We start from the raw sequence: 19,792 nt of genomic DNA on the forward strand, positions 1-19,792 counted from the left end.
GACATGAGAAATGCGATCACCAAAGGGGAAAATACAGAGGGATACAGTTGCATGTAGGAGAAATCCACACACCAAAATTTACCAGACTAAAGGGCAAGAGAAGCAGAACCAACTGTAAATATGCAGGACTACTCCCAAATACATAGGTAGGATGGCTGGCAAAACATAAAACAAGAAATACTGGAAATACAGGAAATCACACTTTTGCAGGGGCTGGACAGTGCTGATTACATAAAAATATCAGGCATTAGACAAGCACAGAAGAAAGACCAGTTCATGCTTGACTTGAAGAGCTCTCAAGCTTTACCACCTTGACTTCGAAGAACCACCAAGGGCCATAGCTGCCTCTGCTGACTGTACAGCACCAGCTCTGTGGTATTGGATACTCACAGCTAATTTACAGTAAGTATCAGTTTTGTGTAGACAGTGACGAGTAACAATATGCATGAGCTAACCTTTAGCAAGATGTGTACTGCTAATGAATGAAATCAGCATTTTAAACCTTAAAATAGCCTGATCTGCCAGCCTTCTAAACACTCCCATCACAACAATGTCCAATGCCCTGGTACCTATCTAGTTATACACCCAAGAAGAGAATATCCATATGCACAGAAGAAACAAGTCTGAAACCACAATGACGTTAGAGATGCTTGCAAGCATATCAATGCATCTAAATAAACCAGCTGTCTGATCCCTAATTAGTGACAAACGCTCCCTTGAAGACATTGCTCGGTAGTCCAAAAGCAAGAACTAGCACTTTAGAAAATAAAATCCCTTTCTAGAAGGATGCACAATAAAGTAAGTCTTACAAGTGTTCACTCTTCCTTTTTTTTTTCCTTTCTAAAAGCAGGATGAAGTGTCAAACACTGTATTTTGTTAGAATAACCATATACTAACCACATCTTGTTCTCACAGTCTACAGCAATTTTTATGCTAAGCACAACTATCATAAATCAACATTAAGATTAATAACGTACTTTAAATCCCCTAAGATTTGCACAGGACAAGTTTGACATATGGTTTTTCAGCCATTAGCTCATTAGTAGTAATTTGCTCATTAATGCAGAATGGAATTTTAACATGATCCTTACACAATTCCTTGCAGAAATATCTTTGCAGGATGAAGCCACCCTCCCACTGAGGATGGTGTTTTGTCTGTTTGAAACTCAACATCCTCTTTCACTAGAAACTGTAGACTCAAAACTCTCCAGTACTTTTGTTCTCAATTAACTCAGCATAACTCATCTTCAGCTCAAGATCTTTAATACTGCTTTTAGCACAGAAATCTGTATGAAGTGTCTACAAGAAACTACAGAAAAAACATAGTTGAACAAAAGGTTGAAATAATCATACTTTTTCCCCCATCTACAGACTTTATATTGTCATGGTCTAAGCCCAGCTGGAAATTAATCACCACGCAGCCATTCTCTCAACCTCCCTCTCTCCCCCCCACCTCAGTGGATTGGGAAGAAGAATCAAAGTAAAGCTTGTAGGTTGAGATAAGATTAGTGTCATAATTGAGAATAAAGTAAAATACAGTAATAATGGTAAATGATAATAATATTTGTAATAAAAAGGGAAAAACTAGCGATGCACAGCGCAGTTGCTCCCCACGCACTGACCGATGCCAGAGCCCCTTCCCAGACCCAGGCTGGCCGCCCGTCCACGTAACCCCCAGCTGATGTGCTGGGCACGACGTGCTGTGGAAGATCCCACGGGTCAGTTTGGGTCACCTGTCCCAGCTCTGCTCCCTCTCAGTTTCTTTTGTGTACCTCCTCACTGGCAGAGCATGAGCCAAGGAAAGATGTCCTTGACTCAGGATAAACATGACTTAGTAAAAAACCAAAACATCAGTGTGTCATCAACACCATTCTCATTCCAAATCCAAAACACGGCACTGTAACAGCTACTGAAAGGAAAATAACTGTACCCTAGCTGAAACCAGGACAAGAATATACAGCTATCATATCTACATTTTAATAGCAAGAGGCAGAGACTTTCATAACCTCAAAGAGTAGGATTCTTCTCTTTCCTTTTTTTTCCTGGAAAAGAAGAAGATAAGAAACAAGTGTGCACTCCCTGTTATGTTTCACATGTAAGGAGGAAACATGTGTGTTCTGAAAAGTCTTTGTGCTGCCATCAAACAGTGCAGCCAACTATACAGGCAAAATACCTAAAAAGATCACTCAAACATCAAGAACAACAATGTTCACCTCAAATGCCTCATGCAAGCTGCACCCATTTTCCATTCCAAACAACTGTCTTCTTGTGAGAGGAAAGGCAATCACAGGAGACAACCTACGCTAAAAGGAACATTACAGGAAGATTTGCAGTCAGGCTAAAAATTACTTACAGAAAAAACCCAATACTTCTATATGAAGAAAAGCATAATTGGACAATATAAAACAAGTCCAGACTAACAGATCTTTCATCATAGCTTTGCAAGTAAAGCATTATCAAGAAAGTAAATAAAAAGTCTACAGACACTAAATACCCAAACTACAGAACTTCACACATGCTTAGGAGAAAAAAAACTTACAGTTTATTAATGCTACTTCATTTTACTATTACATAATTTATCCTTGCCAAATTCAGCCTTATTATGATATATGGATTTCTTACGTGAAATTCCAACACAGACTTGATTCAAAGCAGAATACACTCAGCCCATGAAGCTCTGCTCATATGCAGCCCTTCAAGTCAAATCATGTAAAACCTTCAGCCCTTTGATGACTTGCACCTGTTTTAAAAATATTTTTGAGAATGTCTGGCTACTCAGAAATTGTTTCCCCCCATCTTATAACTTCTGTACCACAGTTGCACGTCAATTTTGCCAAAAGCACACTAACAGCAATGATGGCATGAAGAACTCTAGTCCAATCAATGAACAGACAACTGTTTAATACAGCCAAATAAAATCTACTCATCCGAATCCATCAGATCATGTTTTCTCCAAACTAGTAAACAGCTGCAGACACAGTCTGCTTCCCATCAAATGTTTCATGTATAACAAACTATACCTTGTATCTCTGATGGTCCACTAGTAATTCTTCAATACCATGACTTTCAAAACATATGACAACTATATTTTATTGAAGAAAGGAATAGACTTAGACTGTCCAAGCCACAAATTGAAGACCAATCCAGAAACTGTACTGTAGGTGCCAAAAGTCTGCTGAATGTCAGTATTTGCTGGCATTTTTATTGTTATGAACACAAGTGCAGACCAACTTCTTCAAAGAAGAAACACACTTCAAGCATGACAGAAAAGGAAATGCTCACAACTCCTTTTATAACAGCACAGGAGCAGAGAAAATAATTCCTTTAACACTGTCTGGAAAAGGTATCTCAAAGGAGTAGTTGGAAATGTGTTTAAAAGATGGGGGACCTTAAGGATAAATGTACATCCCACATTCTGGTCTTTGAAATCAACAGTGCTAAAATAACTAGCAACTTGGAAAAGCTAAAATTTTGATTGCCACTACCTTTAGTGAGACTGTTAAAGTATAAAACATCAATCTGCCATAACTTTTTGTGACTTATTTTCAATTCATTCACAAGAAAAAAATCCTTGTATGTGCAAGAAGACAGGAAGCCAGCTAGACTGAGACACATTTTCAAATCTCTGAACAGCAATAAACCATGATGAGCTTAAATCAGGTATTTACTATTTTTGTGCAACTATACATATATTCCCAGCCCTTTAAACATTTAACTGAACATACTTCAGAGAGCTTATTTTGCACTAGTGTGACTATCATAAACTGAAATGAAGTGCATCCTTGCAGTGAGCACAACAACACATAGGACACCAAATCAAGAATGTACAAGCAGGAAACAATGACCCAGACTACAATCTCTCTCTGAGAGGACAGTGGAGACTAGTCTGGTAAAACATGGGATATCGGTGCCTAAAATTCTTATCCTACCCTTATCATACCATATCCATGGTTGCAGCCTGAATTTCCTGTGGCACACAACTCCAAAAGAGCTCCCCTGCTGTTACTGTGATGCCCTACGGAAGCACAGTAAAGAAAATTAGGATTAATGTCGCTTTTAGAAGCATTAATTGTAGTTACAATGTCCACATGGCTATCCTCTGAAACAGAAAACACTAAAGAGCTGTATTAAATTCCTTTTCTGTACCTGGTTACCTACAGTAAGAATTGTGATGAGCCAACACTCATTTCCTCCCTTTGAGAGTTCCTGAAATTTACCTGATAGGAGTTCTAACAGCAGCAGGTGTTTATTCCAGGATCCCAAATATGCAACACTCAAAGCAGAAAATAATCTGGCCATAAATTACCAAACACTTACTTGCATTAATCTTTGAAAATGAAGTTGAGCATGTTAATTTTGAGGACAATGACAAACTATCTCTGCAGTTCCTGGGGACTGCTGACATGGTATTGTTAGGTAATGAATGAATGAATTCTTGAATATATCACAAGTCCAATTTCTAGAAAATGTTTGGTGGTATGCTCAGTAAAATGACTTTCTGAACTGTGACAGAGCAGATAAAGCAAACAGTTGAAGCTCTAATTTCCAGTGTTTGATCCCTATGTGCAACTGATTTATTAGAATTAGAAAACCTGGGGAAAGTCTGAAGGTAATTGAAGAAAAAACATTGCTACATTTCTTTTTTAAAAATATAATTCATATATTAAGGAATGTATGCTACACCTGATGCATGACTTCAGCAAAGATTAACTGCAAATAACTACCAAACAGCTGTATGGCCTGTTTTCCAAAATGTATAGAAAGACAGACAGTCCATAATGTAATGTCTTGAATTTCAGGACTAACACAGTAGAAGATTTCCTGCTGATTTTACATCAGCTTGTGGTACAGGTGCAAAGGACTTAGGTTACTGGCAAGTGTAAGGGAAATTAATCTAGGAACCAGAAGAGCAGTTTCTCACATTCCATGAACAGTTTATAAAATTAATTGCAACAGCACACACATCAACTCCGGATGTGTAGCCAGCGATGCTATCACTGACCAATGCAATCAGAATTCATAAAAAAGCCAAATACTTCCTCCAATAGTAATTGATATAGACAGATCACATAACCAATAACTGGGCATTGGTCCATCCAACTTATTTCTGGAAATTTCTGGGTCTCCATAGGAACAAAAAAATCTGTTTTCATAAAAAAAACAGAAGTAAAAGGAAAACGTCAGTTTTGCAAGAAACTTCATTTGAAGTGAACATAATTTATCCTTTAGCTACTACTGCAAAAGCTGTAATTTACAGTAGATGAATCACTAATGTCTCTTAAAACTATGGATACACATACAGACTATATTTTAGCCCTATACCTCAGGTGGTACAACTTCCAGAAGAAATCCCAACTGGCTCATTAAAAGACAGACCAGATAATAGAATAATTTACTACAGTAAAAACTATCTCAAGACAAGAGGAAAAAAATAAATCCAGGCTTTGTGCAACTACTCTCAATCGAGACACTGCTCAAAGAGCTGAGCTAACACCACAAACTAAGTAACTTCCTTCAGCATGCCAAAACCCACAGTTGCATACCTTAGAAAGCTATCTAAAAAAACCTAAAAAAATCCTTCTGGATGCCACAAGAGACATGCTACTATAGAAGGGCATAATGGATGTGCATATAGACCACATCTGTTATCTGAGGAAGTCTTGTCAGAGAATCTGAGTAAGTATACTGCATCAAGCAATTCAAAGCAAATTGAAATAGCTACATGCAAGATTTTTCCAAACAGTCTAGAAGTAAGCAAGCAGTCTGGACTATTTCTCATCTGACAGTAAGACACACATGCTCAAAGAACAGTGTGAGAACTGAATTTAAAAGAATGAAAAGAGCTTCTGATGCTTTAACTTCCTCTGGAACTTTGCACATTAGGAACCTGATGCAAAATTGTTTGAAGAACTATAGCATATATCACACATGAAAAACCCTTTACGCCTAACTACCTCTCTATCTTAAGAAAAAAATGGAAGCTAACACTCCTCAAGCTACAGCCCTCTGCAACACACACTGTCATACAAGTTCAAGTTCACAAAATGCTAACACAAACACAAGGCATTTAGATGTATCTCTGCCAGACATTGTTAGCATTCTATTTAGGGACTGCAAGGCTCAAAAGGCTAGAGATCCAGTATTATTCCATTTATACATAGCTAACTTAGGATGGACGACAGGAAGTCACAGTAGCATAGTACCTTATTGAACACAGCCCACCTGAGATGCCTCATGTTAACCAGGAAGACAAAAAAATTGTCAATTATTTTACTGAGTAATTATCATCTCTATGTTTGCATAAATATCAAGAGCGATGAAACCTAACACTTGATATAAACTTTAGAAGCGAAACTGAATTTTTCTAAATGTGTTTTATATTTATGTATTTTCCGTGTTCTTAACCAGCCAGTCAGCAGGAAATGCCTTACTATCCAATGGAAATAATGTTAATCTCCTTCCACTCTTCACATTTTCTGTGTTACATATTATCTTGGACAAGATACCACTTCTTCGTTTCAAAGATAATAGTGATAGATTTCAAAATGGCAGTTAACACTTTTTGCAACAAGCCTGACAATGAGTTTGGGTTTTTGCTTATTTCTTTAAAGATAAAGCTCAACTATTCTATACCTCTTACTATTTAAGCAAATAGTCCTGACAGCCTTTGGACTTGGTTTGGACCAAAGCCTTGCTGAAGTGACTACATAAACCCAAATTCAAATCACTTATTAGCACTCTGGCATAATATCTTGTCCACCTTCTGGATGATAAATTAGTAGATTTCTACAAATAAAAAACACACAACCAATTCCATCCATTCTGGTGGAAGTTGTATTTCATCACCTAGCAGACTTAACTTTCTAAGAATTGATGCGAAGATTCCTTATCCTGCCATAGGTCTGATTTTATTCTTAAAAAGAAACCCAAGACTACAGTATAAGTTACAATATATTTCAATTATAAGCAAGTTCCCCATAACAAAATTTCACAGAAATGAGTACTCTCTCTTTGGGTGCATATTTTGTCTGACAAACAATGTCTTTAGGTTAAACTTTAACAGAATGAAATTTATATAAACCAGTAAAGCTAAAAGATGGTCCAAAATTTTGCCACAGATGAGATGTAAAATAATGATGAGTGGATTTGAGTTAGCTTGACACCTCACCTGACAGGCTTTCTTTCTCGTAGCAAATCTTCCAGACTCTTTTCACAGTGTTCAGCCGCCACAACCAGTCTCTCTAATTGGTAAACAAAAAAGTGTAAGAGGACTGGAATCCAAATGAAACTCTGAGAGTACAGACTTCTCACTCTACCTATCTGGCAGACATTAAAGTATTTTGACATACGTTGTACAGAAAATTACACACAATTAAATGTTACAAGATGTACAACTTACTGATAACACCACTAGTTTTTATTTATGAGATACAGGAAATTATCTTTCCAGTTTCCTCATGCAAAGCACTGTCAATCCAACCATCCATGCATCCAGTAATCTCCCAACAAATATTGAAGCCCTCAGCCAATGTCAGCCAGATTTGACTGAACACAGGTCTCAAAGATGAGCATATATAAATTTGCAGAAATCTGTGGCTGGGTTGATGAAAGAAACTCAAAGCAACCCCAGCTTTGAGAAAAGGGACTCAGGGTGAGCACAGGAGCTTCAGTCCTGATGGGCCAATGAGCACATTATGAGCTCTAGCACCTCTTGCCCAACACGAAGCTGTAGGGATCCCACATGTTCTGGACATTGATGGGCTGGCTCTGAACATAAAGGGAAAACCAAAACTACTGTTGCACTGAAGACAACAACCATGCAGTAGGGAAAGACAAAGGTATAAGATGTTACAGGGGCATGTGAGAAAACCACTAAAGAAGCTTTGCTACTTCCACTAACCCAGCAGTCAATGTTCACATTCAAAGCCAAATCAAACTAAACTATTACAAACATTTTTGTAACATGACTGTTACAGTAAGACGAAGATGGAAAATTAAGGAACACAAGTCATCACATTAAAGCTGGAAAGCTTGTTACACAACTCTGTTTCTCCTTTTTCAAATCAAAAGACCATTTAAGCTTGCTTTGGAAGGAAAAAATTTGCGATTGTCTTCTACAATGCTAACAAAGATTTGAAAAAAGTTTACTTTTACAGAAAAAAAAATCCATCAGAATGTTTTTTTTTTAATTTTATATTTCCCCCTCGGAAGTCTTTTTTGGGGGAATTCATACATCTAATTTTTTTTGCATTGTTTTCCTAGTCTGCTCTCACATTTCTCTGCAATAGTAGAAACTGACGTTTGCAAAAAAATCTCCACAAACATTAAAATCATTAGGCATAGAACTGACACACGGAGAATTCTGTCAGTATCGAAATGACAAAATTTGCCACTAAATTTCCCATGTTATTTCAAAATTATTAGCTGCCATTCTAACCACTGTTAAAACAGAACACTCTCCTGACTTCATGGTTAGACATTTTATTTGCTATCCTTCAAGTTACTTTAACTATAAGAAGGTTTTTTTTTTTCTCCATTTTTATAAACACACATGAATTTTCATGTGATTTACTCTTTGTTGTAAAAAAGGCCGTTTAATTATTATTTATTAAATGTTATGTTAGTTAATACTTCCTAATCTTTCATCCCAAACAATATTGTGAGAAAATCCCAGTTTTTGTTTCAAGAGATACTAGTAAATACAAATGAAAATTATTAAATTTTCTAGACCTCCTGACTGCGTAAGTAAAAAATTACATGTTGAGGGCAAAGGAAAACACATAAAGAACTCCCTGACCCATAGAATACTTCAGTATCTGGAGTTGGCAATATCCTAATTTTGTAAAAATCTGAAGCATTCCATCATACTGCATTCTAAAGGGGAAAAAATTACTTGCTCTACTTTATGAGACCCTGTAGCTAATCAAATACATACAATGCACTTTTGTATGAGAGCATTGTTGATTTAAAAGTTAAAGGTGGCAATGACTTAAATTCTCACAGGTGTTGCAGCCTTTTTGTGGAAATTAAGTGCTGTAGTCCTGCTGAGCTTGCAACAGAATATCTAGAGCAGAAAGAAACAACTGAAGTTTTATTTGAGCTAACAGTAAGTGTGATAAAAGGTACTGAGAAAAATCCCAAACCTGTACTGGAATAAAGTAACCATTAGTGGGAGAAATCTTGAAGAAATCAAAAGATAATAATAAGACAGGAAGCTTGCAGCCAGCACATGAGATGACAACACCAGCTGCAAATCAAGTACAAGAAACCTAACCACCACATGAAAATGTTCACAAGATGAACATGAACATGGGTTAGGAGTTCACCATCAAAAATACATGTATTTCTATATTCCACACAAAGACATGGCAGAGCAATTGAGTACAGGAATTTTAGTGAGGTATAAAAAGAAGAAAGCGCTCTTCTTTTACCAGTTAATGTAACACAAAACAGAACAGACAACCAATCTCTGCTTTGAGTCTATCAAGAAGACACAAAAGGACTAATACTGCTGGTCATAGCAAAGGTATTCAAGAATTTTGAGACTGAAAACTGGCCACTTTCTGGTGCTATGAAGGCAGTATTCTGCTCAGTCACCTTAAATTATATTGTCACCAAAAAACCCCAAAAACCAAAACTACAATCATACACAAAATTTGTTCATTGAACAGATACTCACCATGTTTACCTCTGGTAATGTCAACATACTGGCAAAGTCTGGGATGGGTGATTGTTTTAAGGATTTGAAATCTCCCCAGAATTTTTATGGAGTTAGGTGTTAGAGGGAGGCCATTACTTCCACAGACATCATGTGGCAGAGCTGAGGCAAAGAAGGTGGAGGCACCCATCACAGTGTCTTTTAAAGGAAACATATTTTTCACACAATCTTAAGCTCTTCGGAGCTATTCGTGTTCCTTAAATAGAGAAAGCAGAGTAAAAATTTATCAGCAAAAGATACAGACTCAAGTTACTAGTTATTTACTAAATAATGCAATTAAAATGTTTTTCTTTTCCTCAGGAAGTCACACAGGAGAAACAGAACACTTAACAATTTGGTGTCTCAAAATTATTCTAAGGGAACAATCTTCTTCAAAGCACAAAATTCCCAGTAAAAAACTACTAAATTTATTTGTGAATCCCAACTGAGAGCAACTCCACATAGGTTGCACAAAGATCCCTACATACCAAACTTATTTACTAAGTCTATACAAATGGAAATTATGAAAGATACCTTCTATTTTAACTAATACAGTCCAACTTAAGATACAAAACAAATATAAAAGACTGATCTCATTTGTGGTTTTCCCCCCCCAAAGAAACAGACATGAGATACGTACTTTTACATTCTAATAAATATAACCATATTAAATATGAATGTAAAATATTAAGGATCAAACTTTAAAAAGGAAGAAAAATCTGAAACAGCTTTGAGCACTGAAATATTTATTATATTATTTGTACTAAAAGTCTTATTTGTAAAGATTCAATACTTTCATATCTCATGAATATTTCATAGTTTTTTGCAGATGATTTATTTTACGATGTGAACAATGCACACTACAGTTAGAATTTTCCATTGGAAAGACATCAGTTGGACTGAGTGCAAGCACAAAGATTCATTGGTGTGTAGCAGGTTCCAACTGGAAACCTTTAACAGCGTATTTATAATAAGAACCCCCATTTTTTATTATTCATTAACATTCCACGTTAAGAAACATCAAGTCTGCCAAATAAACTATTCGGTTTCAGAAAGAAAATATATATTATAGGTTACAGATGCAATCATAATCTTGCTTGACACAATGGTCCTCTAATGCTTGCTCTAAAAGAAAACAAAACCAGGTTATTACAATCAGAGTGGAGGTAAGGAGAAGTAAGATTATGTCTAGCAGCAAGATATATTATGTCTCTAAGAAGGTAAATAGGTACATATATATATTGTGTACAATATATTTATGGAGGTAAAATGTTCTCATTTTTACCATAGAAAAATGTTAGAGAATACTTCTCTAATACATTGTACCTGCATTCAGCTGACACTTAGAAAGGAATTTTAATGAAAAGAATTATTAAATACTATCAATTCAATAACTAGTTTAAGTGATTAAACTTTCTTTGCACTCCAGATCATTTGGCTTACAAGGAGGAATTTACAGCACCTACAATGTGTTCAAGTAGGTAACTGCAGACTTTTCACTCTGCTCCTTTGGTTAGAAACCAGATGGGCAAAAAGCAAGACATCAGATAAGCAAACAAACTTTCCTGTTGCCTACCTAAAGGAATCAATAAAGAATTTTAAAAGGTATGCAATAAACCACATTCTCTTACTACATAATTAATTCCAGGGAAACCAAGAAAGCAATGAAAAAAGTTTTCTCTGATGATGATGGAAACCAGCCAGTTCTGTCAATTGCTGCCCTCACAGTCAAACTCTGATCTCTCCTTAATTCTCCACTTACATAAATTCCAGGGACTAAGTTGAAAAATAAAACAAGTAACCCCAAACTTAAGCCTTCCACCACCTTTAGAAAGGGACTTATATTACAGCTTAAATGAAAGGGTGTTTTTTAACAAATTTTTTTCAGTCTCAACATTTCTCTAGTAACTTACTGACATTTCCAAATTCAAAAAGTATGGTTATAGATATTTTAAAAGTTCATCTGAAAAAAGCTCTCCTCTGACTACTTTAAATTGAGGGTGTTTGGTTGGTTGGTTTTGGTTTCTTTTTTCACTCCACATCAAAGTCTAGCAGAACTATAAACACATTGTCCTTAGTTCAATGTACACAGTTTTATACTTCAAACTCACTTTTACTGCACAGAAAAGACACATACTGCATTAATTTTATGATTTGAAGGAATTAATTATATCCTGCAGAACTTCCCTGTGACTTTCAAATAAAAATAAGAAGAGAAGAAGAAAGGTTTGTTATTTTAAACTAACACCAGAACCAGTTAACGCAAATTCAATTTTGTGACTGAATTCTGGAAATCCAATTCTGATAATCCAAAACAGCTAGGATGGAAGAGGAAGCAAAGACTTGTCTTATGGTCATCTAAAATCACTGAGTCACTGTTTCCAAAGCACCATTTATCCCATCTATGAGAGACAGTCTATCACAGCCGTGAAACATGCTGGCATAAAGATTAGAAGGCCAGAAGAGAATTTCTTGCATCCCACCTCTGAAAAACCTTCCCTAGCTCCCTACTTTCATCTAAATCCCCATTAGAAACCTTTATAGCGCACAAAACCACTAACCAACATCAAAATCAGAGAACAAAAAAAAAAAAAAAAAAGACCTTTAGAAATTCCTGTTCCAATATTCAGATTAGCACTACTTTGAAAATCTTGCACTAGATAGCTGTTTGGTGTCCAAAAATGACAAATAAAATACAAAATGGAACTCCATCTACTGAGCAATTTATTTGCTCCTCTGAATATCTACTGCTGTCAGAGAACAAATGTTTTTTCTTCAGAAGTCAGCCTCTTCTAGAAACATCAGTTACAACTTCTTCACTGCAGCAGTACTATGGTGATCAAGTTAATGGACACTTAGAACTTTGCCCTCAGGAAAAAAAGTCAAAACATAATAAATCTGATTCTCAGAAGAAAATATTACACATATAAAGAGGCCAACCTGAATGAATCCATCCAGTAAAACACATCAGTAAATTCCTAAAGCATCCACATGCAGAAATAATGGCAAGTAGCCCCATTAGTAACTTGACATGCTACTTAGTTAAATGCCTCCTGAGTACTCAGATGTAAATATCCCTTACCTAAGGAAGGCAGCTTTTCAGAATTAAGACATAATTATAATCAATACTGCTATTGAATTAGTTTTAAAGCAATTGAGAGCAATTTTAGGAGAGCAGGTAGCCCAAACATCCTATACTTCTTCATTAAATCATGGTAAGTTAAACAAAGTAGGCTACTTTGTAAGAGGAAATTCTTACACAAAATAATTTTGCTCTTAAAATATTTCTGCTGCAACTACAGTAATTATTAATTTGATAAAATAACTGAAATAGAAAATACAATCTAACTAGTGTTGCTACTTCACAAAAACCCCGAAACTGAGTGATTTCACAAAGTTTATTAAAACGCAGAACAGGTATTGAAGAAAAGTTGAATTCAGATTCCTATGGAAGGGAGCACAGAAAATAGATAAGCGTTTGTTAGAACAATCACAACAATGAGATGGGATTCTTTTTTCCATCTGCAGTATAAGCACCTACTACAAAATGCCATTATGTTGCTAAAAAAACTACATGTCAGCAGTACTGTTTTTAATTAAATGTTTTCCTCTATGATTTTATATCAAAACATCTTCTTTTATAAAATTTTCTAACTTAACATTCATTGAAGTAAGAAGTATTCCAACTATATTTGAAAAGTTATTTTGTGAAAATGCTAAACAGTAATTCCTTTGTAGCGATATTAGAACATCACTCAAGTGAAACAGCATTTTTTAATCCTTGCTGATTGCTTATGTATCAGTAATATTTGGAGAATTTTGTCACACATACATGAATGCCTCTGCATTCAGTGTAGGTATTTGCATAAGTTACTGGCGCTGTTAGGAGCTTTTACAACGTTACTACATACATTAAAACACTGCTGCTTTGAAAACCAGGCGTCAGAGTTGGTGAGATTTACGCAGACACCTCAAGTTGCACAGCTGCAGCTACAATATTCATCCAGTGGAAAAAAATAGGAACACTTGGATAGCTCGAAGAAAACATAGAATCGGTTTTGATAAGCAATTAGATCAGAATAGGTTTTTAGTCCCATTTCCCTCCTTTATAAATTTGTTGTTTCTTTAACCTGTTTATTAGTGTCTTTTGTTTAGAGCCTGCCTGCTGCGCTACGTCATTGTCCCAATAAAGACCTAAAATGGGGTTTGTCACCATTTGATTTATCCCAGGAACTAAACCTGGCACAAGAGAAAAGACTTTCACTCGGTTCTCTAAATAACTCATAGAGATGCTGGGGACCCTGATACCCCCTGCGCTGCTACAAACTCACTGGCCAGAGAGCTCCTGGGGAAGGGGAAGGGAAAGGGAATGGGGACGCGGCAGGGGATGGTGGAAGGGGGTGGGAAGGAGTAAGGAGATGGGCAAGGGGGAATAGGGATGGGGAAGAGGACAGGGATGAAGGAAGGGGATGGGGAGAGGGACTGAGCAAGGGAATGGTGATAGGGATGGGCAAGAGGATAAGGATGGAGGGGCAAGATGGGCAGAGGCAAGGGAACGGGAGCGAGGAAAGGAAAAGGGGCCGGGGGGTACCTGCGCGAGAGCCGCCGCCCCCGCCGCGCCCCGCCCTCTCAGCGACGTCACTGCGCTCCGCCAGCCGCTCTCTGTAGGACCATAGGGGCGACCTGCACGGTGCCTGAGCATCCTTTTTGTTCGGGTTATTACAAAACAAAACCAAAAAAGAACATAACAGAAAAAAAAAAAAAGGTAGAGAGAGAGAGCTTAACACCCTTTCCCCCGTGTGTATGTATGCGTGCTCTGCCAGTGTTTCGGGAACGGCGCGTTGGGCGCCTTAGCCCTGTGCTTGCTGAGGGGGAGCGAGGCTTTCCGGGGCGCCTGCTTGCAAACCTCAGGCACTCGCTGGAGCAGCCCCGGGAGCGGGTCCTTCTTCCCCGGGCGGGCAGCGGCGGCGGCTCCTCGGTTCATGTGAGTGTCCCGGCGGGGCCGCGGCCTCGGCCGGACGCGCTCTGCCTTCACCGCCCTCTCGGTGCCCCCGCCGGGCCTCGCCTCGCTGCTCCCCCGCCAGCCGCTGGGGGACGGCGCCATGGGTGCCCTGGGGCTGCCCCGAGGGCCGGGCCGGGCCGAGCTCCCTGGGGTGGGCGGGAGCTAGGCAGGGTCCCGGTAATTTGCTCCTGCTGATTTGCTTCGAGCCGCCAGCGCAGCGCGAGTCGGGTGGAGCGGGGGTACCCTGTGGCGGTGGTCGCAGGGAGGCCGCCCTTGTGAGGGCAGTGCCCCGGCGGAGGGGCAGGATCATAGCCGCGAGCCGCAGGAAGCGGCGTTACGGTCGTGATTCAATTCACGCCAGGGATTTTATGGCAGGGCTAGACGTTCGCTGTAGCTGTAGGGCGGCATTGTAAATTCACATCCCGCGCTTTGCGTGGAGGACGCGCCCGCACGTGAAGTGGTTCATCTCAAATCGGTTGTGTTCCTTTATTCAGCCGTGTCCCTGGAATGAGGGTTTGGAAGCGGCGTAGTGGTGGGCTGTTCAAGAAAATGCTATATTAGCCTGCAAAGTACGTGCACGGAGTATCCACTGACGTTTGCTATTACTTAGGGAAAAGTAGATGCTGCCTCACTTTTGGTTAATTGAATAACGTTCGTTATACTTTGGCATAGACTTGAGTGAAAAACAGAGTATAACTCAAATAAGTATTCGGTCCACTCTCAGTAGAGATACTTACAAGGTTTAACACACAACACGTGTTCTGTGCAGGGATCCGTGCATTGGATCAACAGGGATGAGCTTGTAGTTATGTTGCCACTCCACAGCTCCCTAGCATACGGCAACGCTACTGAAGCACTGTATATATCGGGTATATATCAGTATATATATCTGTATATATCAGTACTGAATGTATCAGGTAGTGTTATACCTGAGGCTCATCAGTAAGTGGTTTTGAACTGGGTTTGGCATCTGGCAAAATAAAGACAATGCTACTGCAAACTAAGTAATACCTGCATTTCTTGCTCTTTTTAACTCAGAGATTCTTGTTTTCTTTTAAGTGAACTCATTGCTTTTCACAAATAGTTCTGGGATTCAGGATACTTGCATGAAATCTGTATTAAGTTGAGGCAGTGTTGTATATTTTTAGGTAGCCTCAAGGGTCATTGCTTATCAATACAGCTTCATCATAATATATTCTCTCCACCTTGTCACATGTTAGCAATATATTCTTGTTGCAGTAATTTTGACTTACGAGATTTTTAAGCAATATATTTGTGAGTTGCTTTGATGTTTTAGCAACACTGAATCCTGAAGGTACAAGATGTTGAAGACAGAAATTATTCTTAAAGCTATCTTCAGCAAATTTATGCTCTGGAATGTCTCTTTCCTGTTGTAACTTTGTGCATATTTTCCATACATTGCTATAGGTATCTTTGTTTATTTTACACCTTTAAATATAAAGAGAGAAGGAAACAACTTCTCATTCTCCAGACTGAAAGCAGTGGATTGTGTGGAAAAAATGGTATCAAATGAAAAAAGGGATTTGCTAAAAAAATTTGTGCAAATCTGAAAATAGTCCATCAGATTGGAATAATAGGACTCGAGTTGCCTAGAGCCTTGAAAACTTGATGCTTCTGTTCATGAAGCATATTTGAGTGGGAAAACAATCTAAAAAATAAGTTTAATGCAGAAAGGTACGATGATACAGCTTAGATATTGTTATAATTCTAATTTAGTATGAATTTAGTAGTGGCAAGTTAACCTAGGGCCTCTATCAAAGGAGGGCTAAGCAGTCTGTGGATTTTTCTTAATCCTTTTGATTTAGGAGATACTGTCTGTAATGGCTTTTCTCCTAAATATATTTGACTGAAGTCTGCTTAATATGTCATTGTCATTTCAGTTAGTTGTGTTATCCAAGACTAGGAATTAAGTTAATTATATGCCGTGATGGGGGGAAGCAAGCAACGCCCTGGGACTTCTTATGCTTTGCAAAATCCTTTAAATCAAATCACAGCATTTTCTTAAAATGATTTTTGAAAGTCAAAAATTTATGCATTCTAGTCTACTAGAGTCTTTAACTTTCTACTACTGATCTGCAAGTTTCACAATATTATGTTTTCCTGAAAAGAGAGCCATAAGATACCCTGTAATGCTCCATCCTGCAAGATGTATTGGTGGCACAGCTCCCTTTACTTTCTCTCAATTCTTTCTAAAGTTGCCTGCTTAATATCCTTGGTGAAATCACATTTGTGCAGGACAGGGTCCTAATTTAGAGAATGTTGAAATATATATACTTGACTATAGTTTATCACTGAAATTTCGTGCTATGTGCTTGATACACTGAATTCCTTATTTGACACATTGTTACAATAATTTTCTGGGTGTTCCAACTTATCTCTTAATCTTTCCTTTGTTTTTGTTTCCTAAACTTCACTGAGACCTTGTTTGCAATTTTGGGGGTTGGGCTGTGTGTTCTTGTTTCTTAATTCAGGACTAAAGTAGAAAGTTAAAAACTTTGATTCTATATTAGACTGTAACACACTGAGATACAGTACACTTGTTTCAGTTAGCAGGAAGCTTTAAAAACAGTTTCTGGAAATATCGTAAACATGCCTCAAAGTATTTCTGTACTTTTATTACTCAGCACATTTTATACTGTGGAACTGTGATACTTTGAATTATGAGATCATGAGAGATAACATAAGGTAATAATCAACTGCAATGATTTGTGTTTTCTTTCTGAATCTGTAAACCACTTCTAAAATTGTTGCTCTATGTAAATTTACTAATTGACAGTAGAGCCAAATTAGAAAAATATTGGTTTCTCAGCTTCCCTGCCCTTTCCACATTAAAGTAGAATAAATAATTTTATGTCATGTTAGTCTGAGAAAGCTTGACATCAGACTGAAGGGTGGATCTTGAATTTACAAGAAAAAACACATATTGAGATGCAAAATACAAGATAAATGTTATCCAAGGCCAAGAATGAAAAGAAGAATTGAGTTCTTGTATGCCTGCAAATCCCACCTACTTTGTAAGTCCCCATGAACAAACTTGGGAAATACCTTTGTAATGAAAATAACATAAAACAGTTGTCATTAGAAGGATTAGTCACGTGTGCAGAAAGACAAATCTGGTATCGGCCGTAATATTTTTTAACTTTCCTGATTATGATCTGATTGCTTTATGTCACAGCTATTAATTCATGTTTGTCTCTTCTAAGGGAGTGTTACCTAAAACCTAAAGAAGGTCAAATACTAGCCAACATAGATAAAACTGAGGAGTCAGCACAGAGGACAGCTGATAGGAGCATCATGTGAGCAAAGCAAACAGCACCTCTTGCTTCTTGTAGTGATAGGAGTTAAATGAAGTCAGTCCAGCAGAGACCCCCAGAAACCCATGTGTTCTTCTGAACAGTTACCTGCATGGTTCTTACCTTTACCAAGAAACATTTCTGCTGTTAGATTTCCTGTCATACTGGGGGTGAGGGGAAATCAGTGTTTATTTTTTGTTTCCATGGTTACATTTGTATTAAACAGCAGGGGGAGGAAAGAGGTCTCTGATGGCTTTTTTTCCTCCAGTGTGATGCACGCCATACTTACTCGTAATTAAATATAGTTTACAAAAGACTTGGATACGTCTCAAAGTAGCCTCCTGCTGTCTTTTTTTCTATTAATATTTTGTAATATTTAATGTTATATTATTTTGTGCTTGGAGAAAAGTGCTTTCTTTAAAAAAAAATTCCTTCAAGGAAAATCTTAAAGTGACTCCAGATCAGTAAGTCATCAGCTGAACAATTTTTTCTCTTGGAAGACAAAACAATGCAGTGCTGTCTACATTATGATGTTAGAGGTTAGTTTATTCAGAGTGAGTGTAAATTGAATACATTGGTATTTTACTTCACAGATGGTTTCTTTATCCTGCTTTCACACTTAGCAAATCGTTGATGTGTATTATGTTGTCCCAAATAAATACACTTGAATATGTGGAAATATCACAGAAGGGTAGGTTTTGCTGCATGGTTTTTAAAGTTAAATAAAACACAGGCATGTAAAAGACAGAAATGTGATTGGGTTTTTAACACTGGGTGTTACAAGAAAACCTTAGCAGAAAAGGAGCAAAAGATCTTCTCATCTATTATAACTTAATCGCTTCTGACAGTTGTTTGCCTAGCCTGTTTTTAAAACCTTCCAGTGATGGATATTCCACAGCCTCCAAAGGCAGCCTGTTCAGTCTATTACTCTTACTTGAAAGTTTTCCAAAACTTAAATCTTGCTTTCTTTTTCATGTCTGCATCAGACCTGGTGAACAGTTTAGTCCCATGCTCGTACCAACTTGCTTTCTCTTTGAAGAACAAGACTAGGTCTCCCATTTATCTTGTCTTCTATAGACTAAACAACTGCACTTCTTTCAAGCTTTTTGATCTTCTTTGAAGTGTTTTGAAAAAGTTGAGAGACAGGAAAGGGGAATCTGGACAAAGGCAAATCTCTGTGCCAGTTGTAGGGGTCTTGAGTATGTATGAGTTCAACGTGAGTATTGCTTGGGCAGCCTCTTGAGCAGCTGAGGTGGTTTGCCTATAATAAAGTGTGGCTGGTCAGGCCTTTCCTGACTTGCTTCTCCTTATATCCTGTGTCCCTCACACTTGTTTTCTAGAGAAATTAGAAGTTTGAACTTTTTTTTTTCTTTACACTGGAGCAGACAGGCGTGGCAGGGTAATAGACTCCCAGGTGAGAAGTCATTCTCTGTAGTTTTTGTGGTGTAGAGTTGTGTTAATTGATTGAGTTATTAATTGCCTTTATGCTTTTTGAGCCATAAAGTTTTCTAATGGTGAAGTCTATAACAAGCATGAAACATATTGCAGGCAGGTATTTTCCTCATGACAATACAGCCCCTGTGGCTCCAGTGTCAGTTTAATAGATAGAACAAGGGAAAGTGGTTTTTTGAGTATAATAAAAATGTGCTAATTTGCTTTGGTAGCTTGATAGCTGCAAATGTTTTGAGATTGTCACCATGTTCATTTGAGTATTCCTAAACTGTCAAACATCCCTGTTTATATTTAAATAGGAGAAGTTCCTTGCCTGAGCATGCTCTG

The 19,792-nt window shown here is 37.7% G+C and overlaps 2 protein-coding genes across 3 annotated transcripts in view; one reads left to right on the forward strand and one right to left on the reverse strand.

Annotated features, from left to right (window-relative positions):
* TBCK (TBC1 domain containing kinase) overlaps positions 1-14,474 on the reverse strand; it is a 111,366-nt gene extending 96,892 nt beyond the window's left edge. For both annotated transcript variants that reach the window (XM_032109694.1, XM_032109693.1), the window contains exons 1-3: positions 14,289-14,474; positions 9,680-9,914; positions 7,169-7,241 (exon numbers count right to left, since the gene is read on the reverse strand). In XM_032109694.1, the coding sequence (XP_031965585.1) occupies positions 7,169-7,241; positions 9,680-9,872 (266 nt within the window). In that variant the 5' untranslated portion in view covers positions 9,873-9,914; positions 14,289-14,474. The remainder of the gene's footprint in view (positions 1-7,168; positions 7,242-9,679; positions 9,915-14,288) is intronic.
* Positions 14,475-14,578: 104 nt separating this feature from the next.
* Positions 14,579-19,792, forward strand: part of AIMP1 (aminoacyl tRNA synthetase complex interacting multifunctional protein 1) — a 32,519-nt gene continuing 27,305 nt past the window's right edge. The window contains exon 1 of the mRNA XM_032109699.1: positions 14,579-14,681. Coding sequence (XP_031965590.1) covers positions 14,680-14,681 — 2 coding nt within the window. The 5' untranslated portion in view covers positions 14,579-14,679. The remainder of the gene's footprint in view (positions 14,682-19,792) is intronic.

Source organism: Corvus moneduloides, chromosome 5, assembly GCF_009650955.1.
Source record: "Corvus moneduloides isolate bCorMon1 chromosome 5, bCorMon1.pri, whole genome shotgun sequence".
NCBI lineage: Eukaryota > Metazoa > Chordata > Aves > Passeriformes > Corvidae > Corvus > Corvus moneduloides.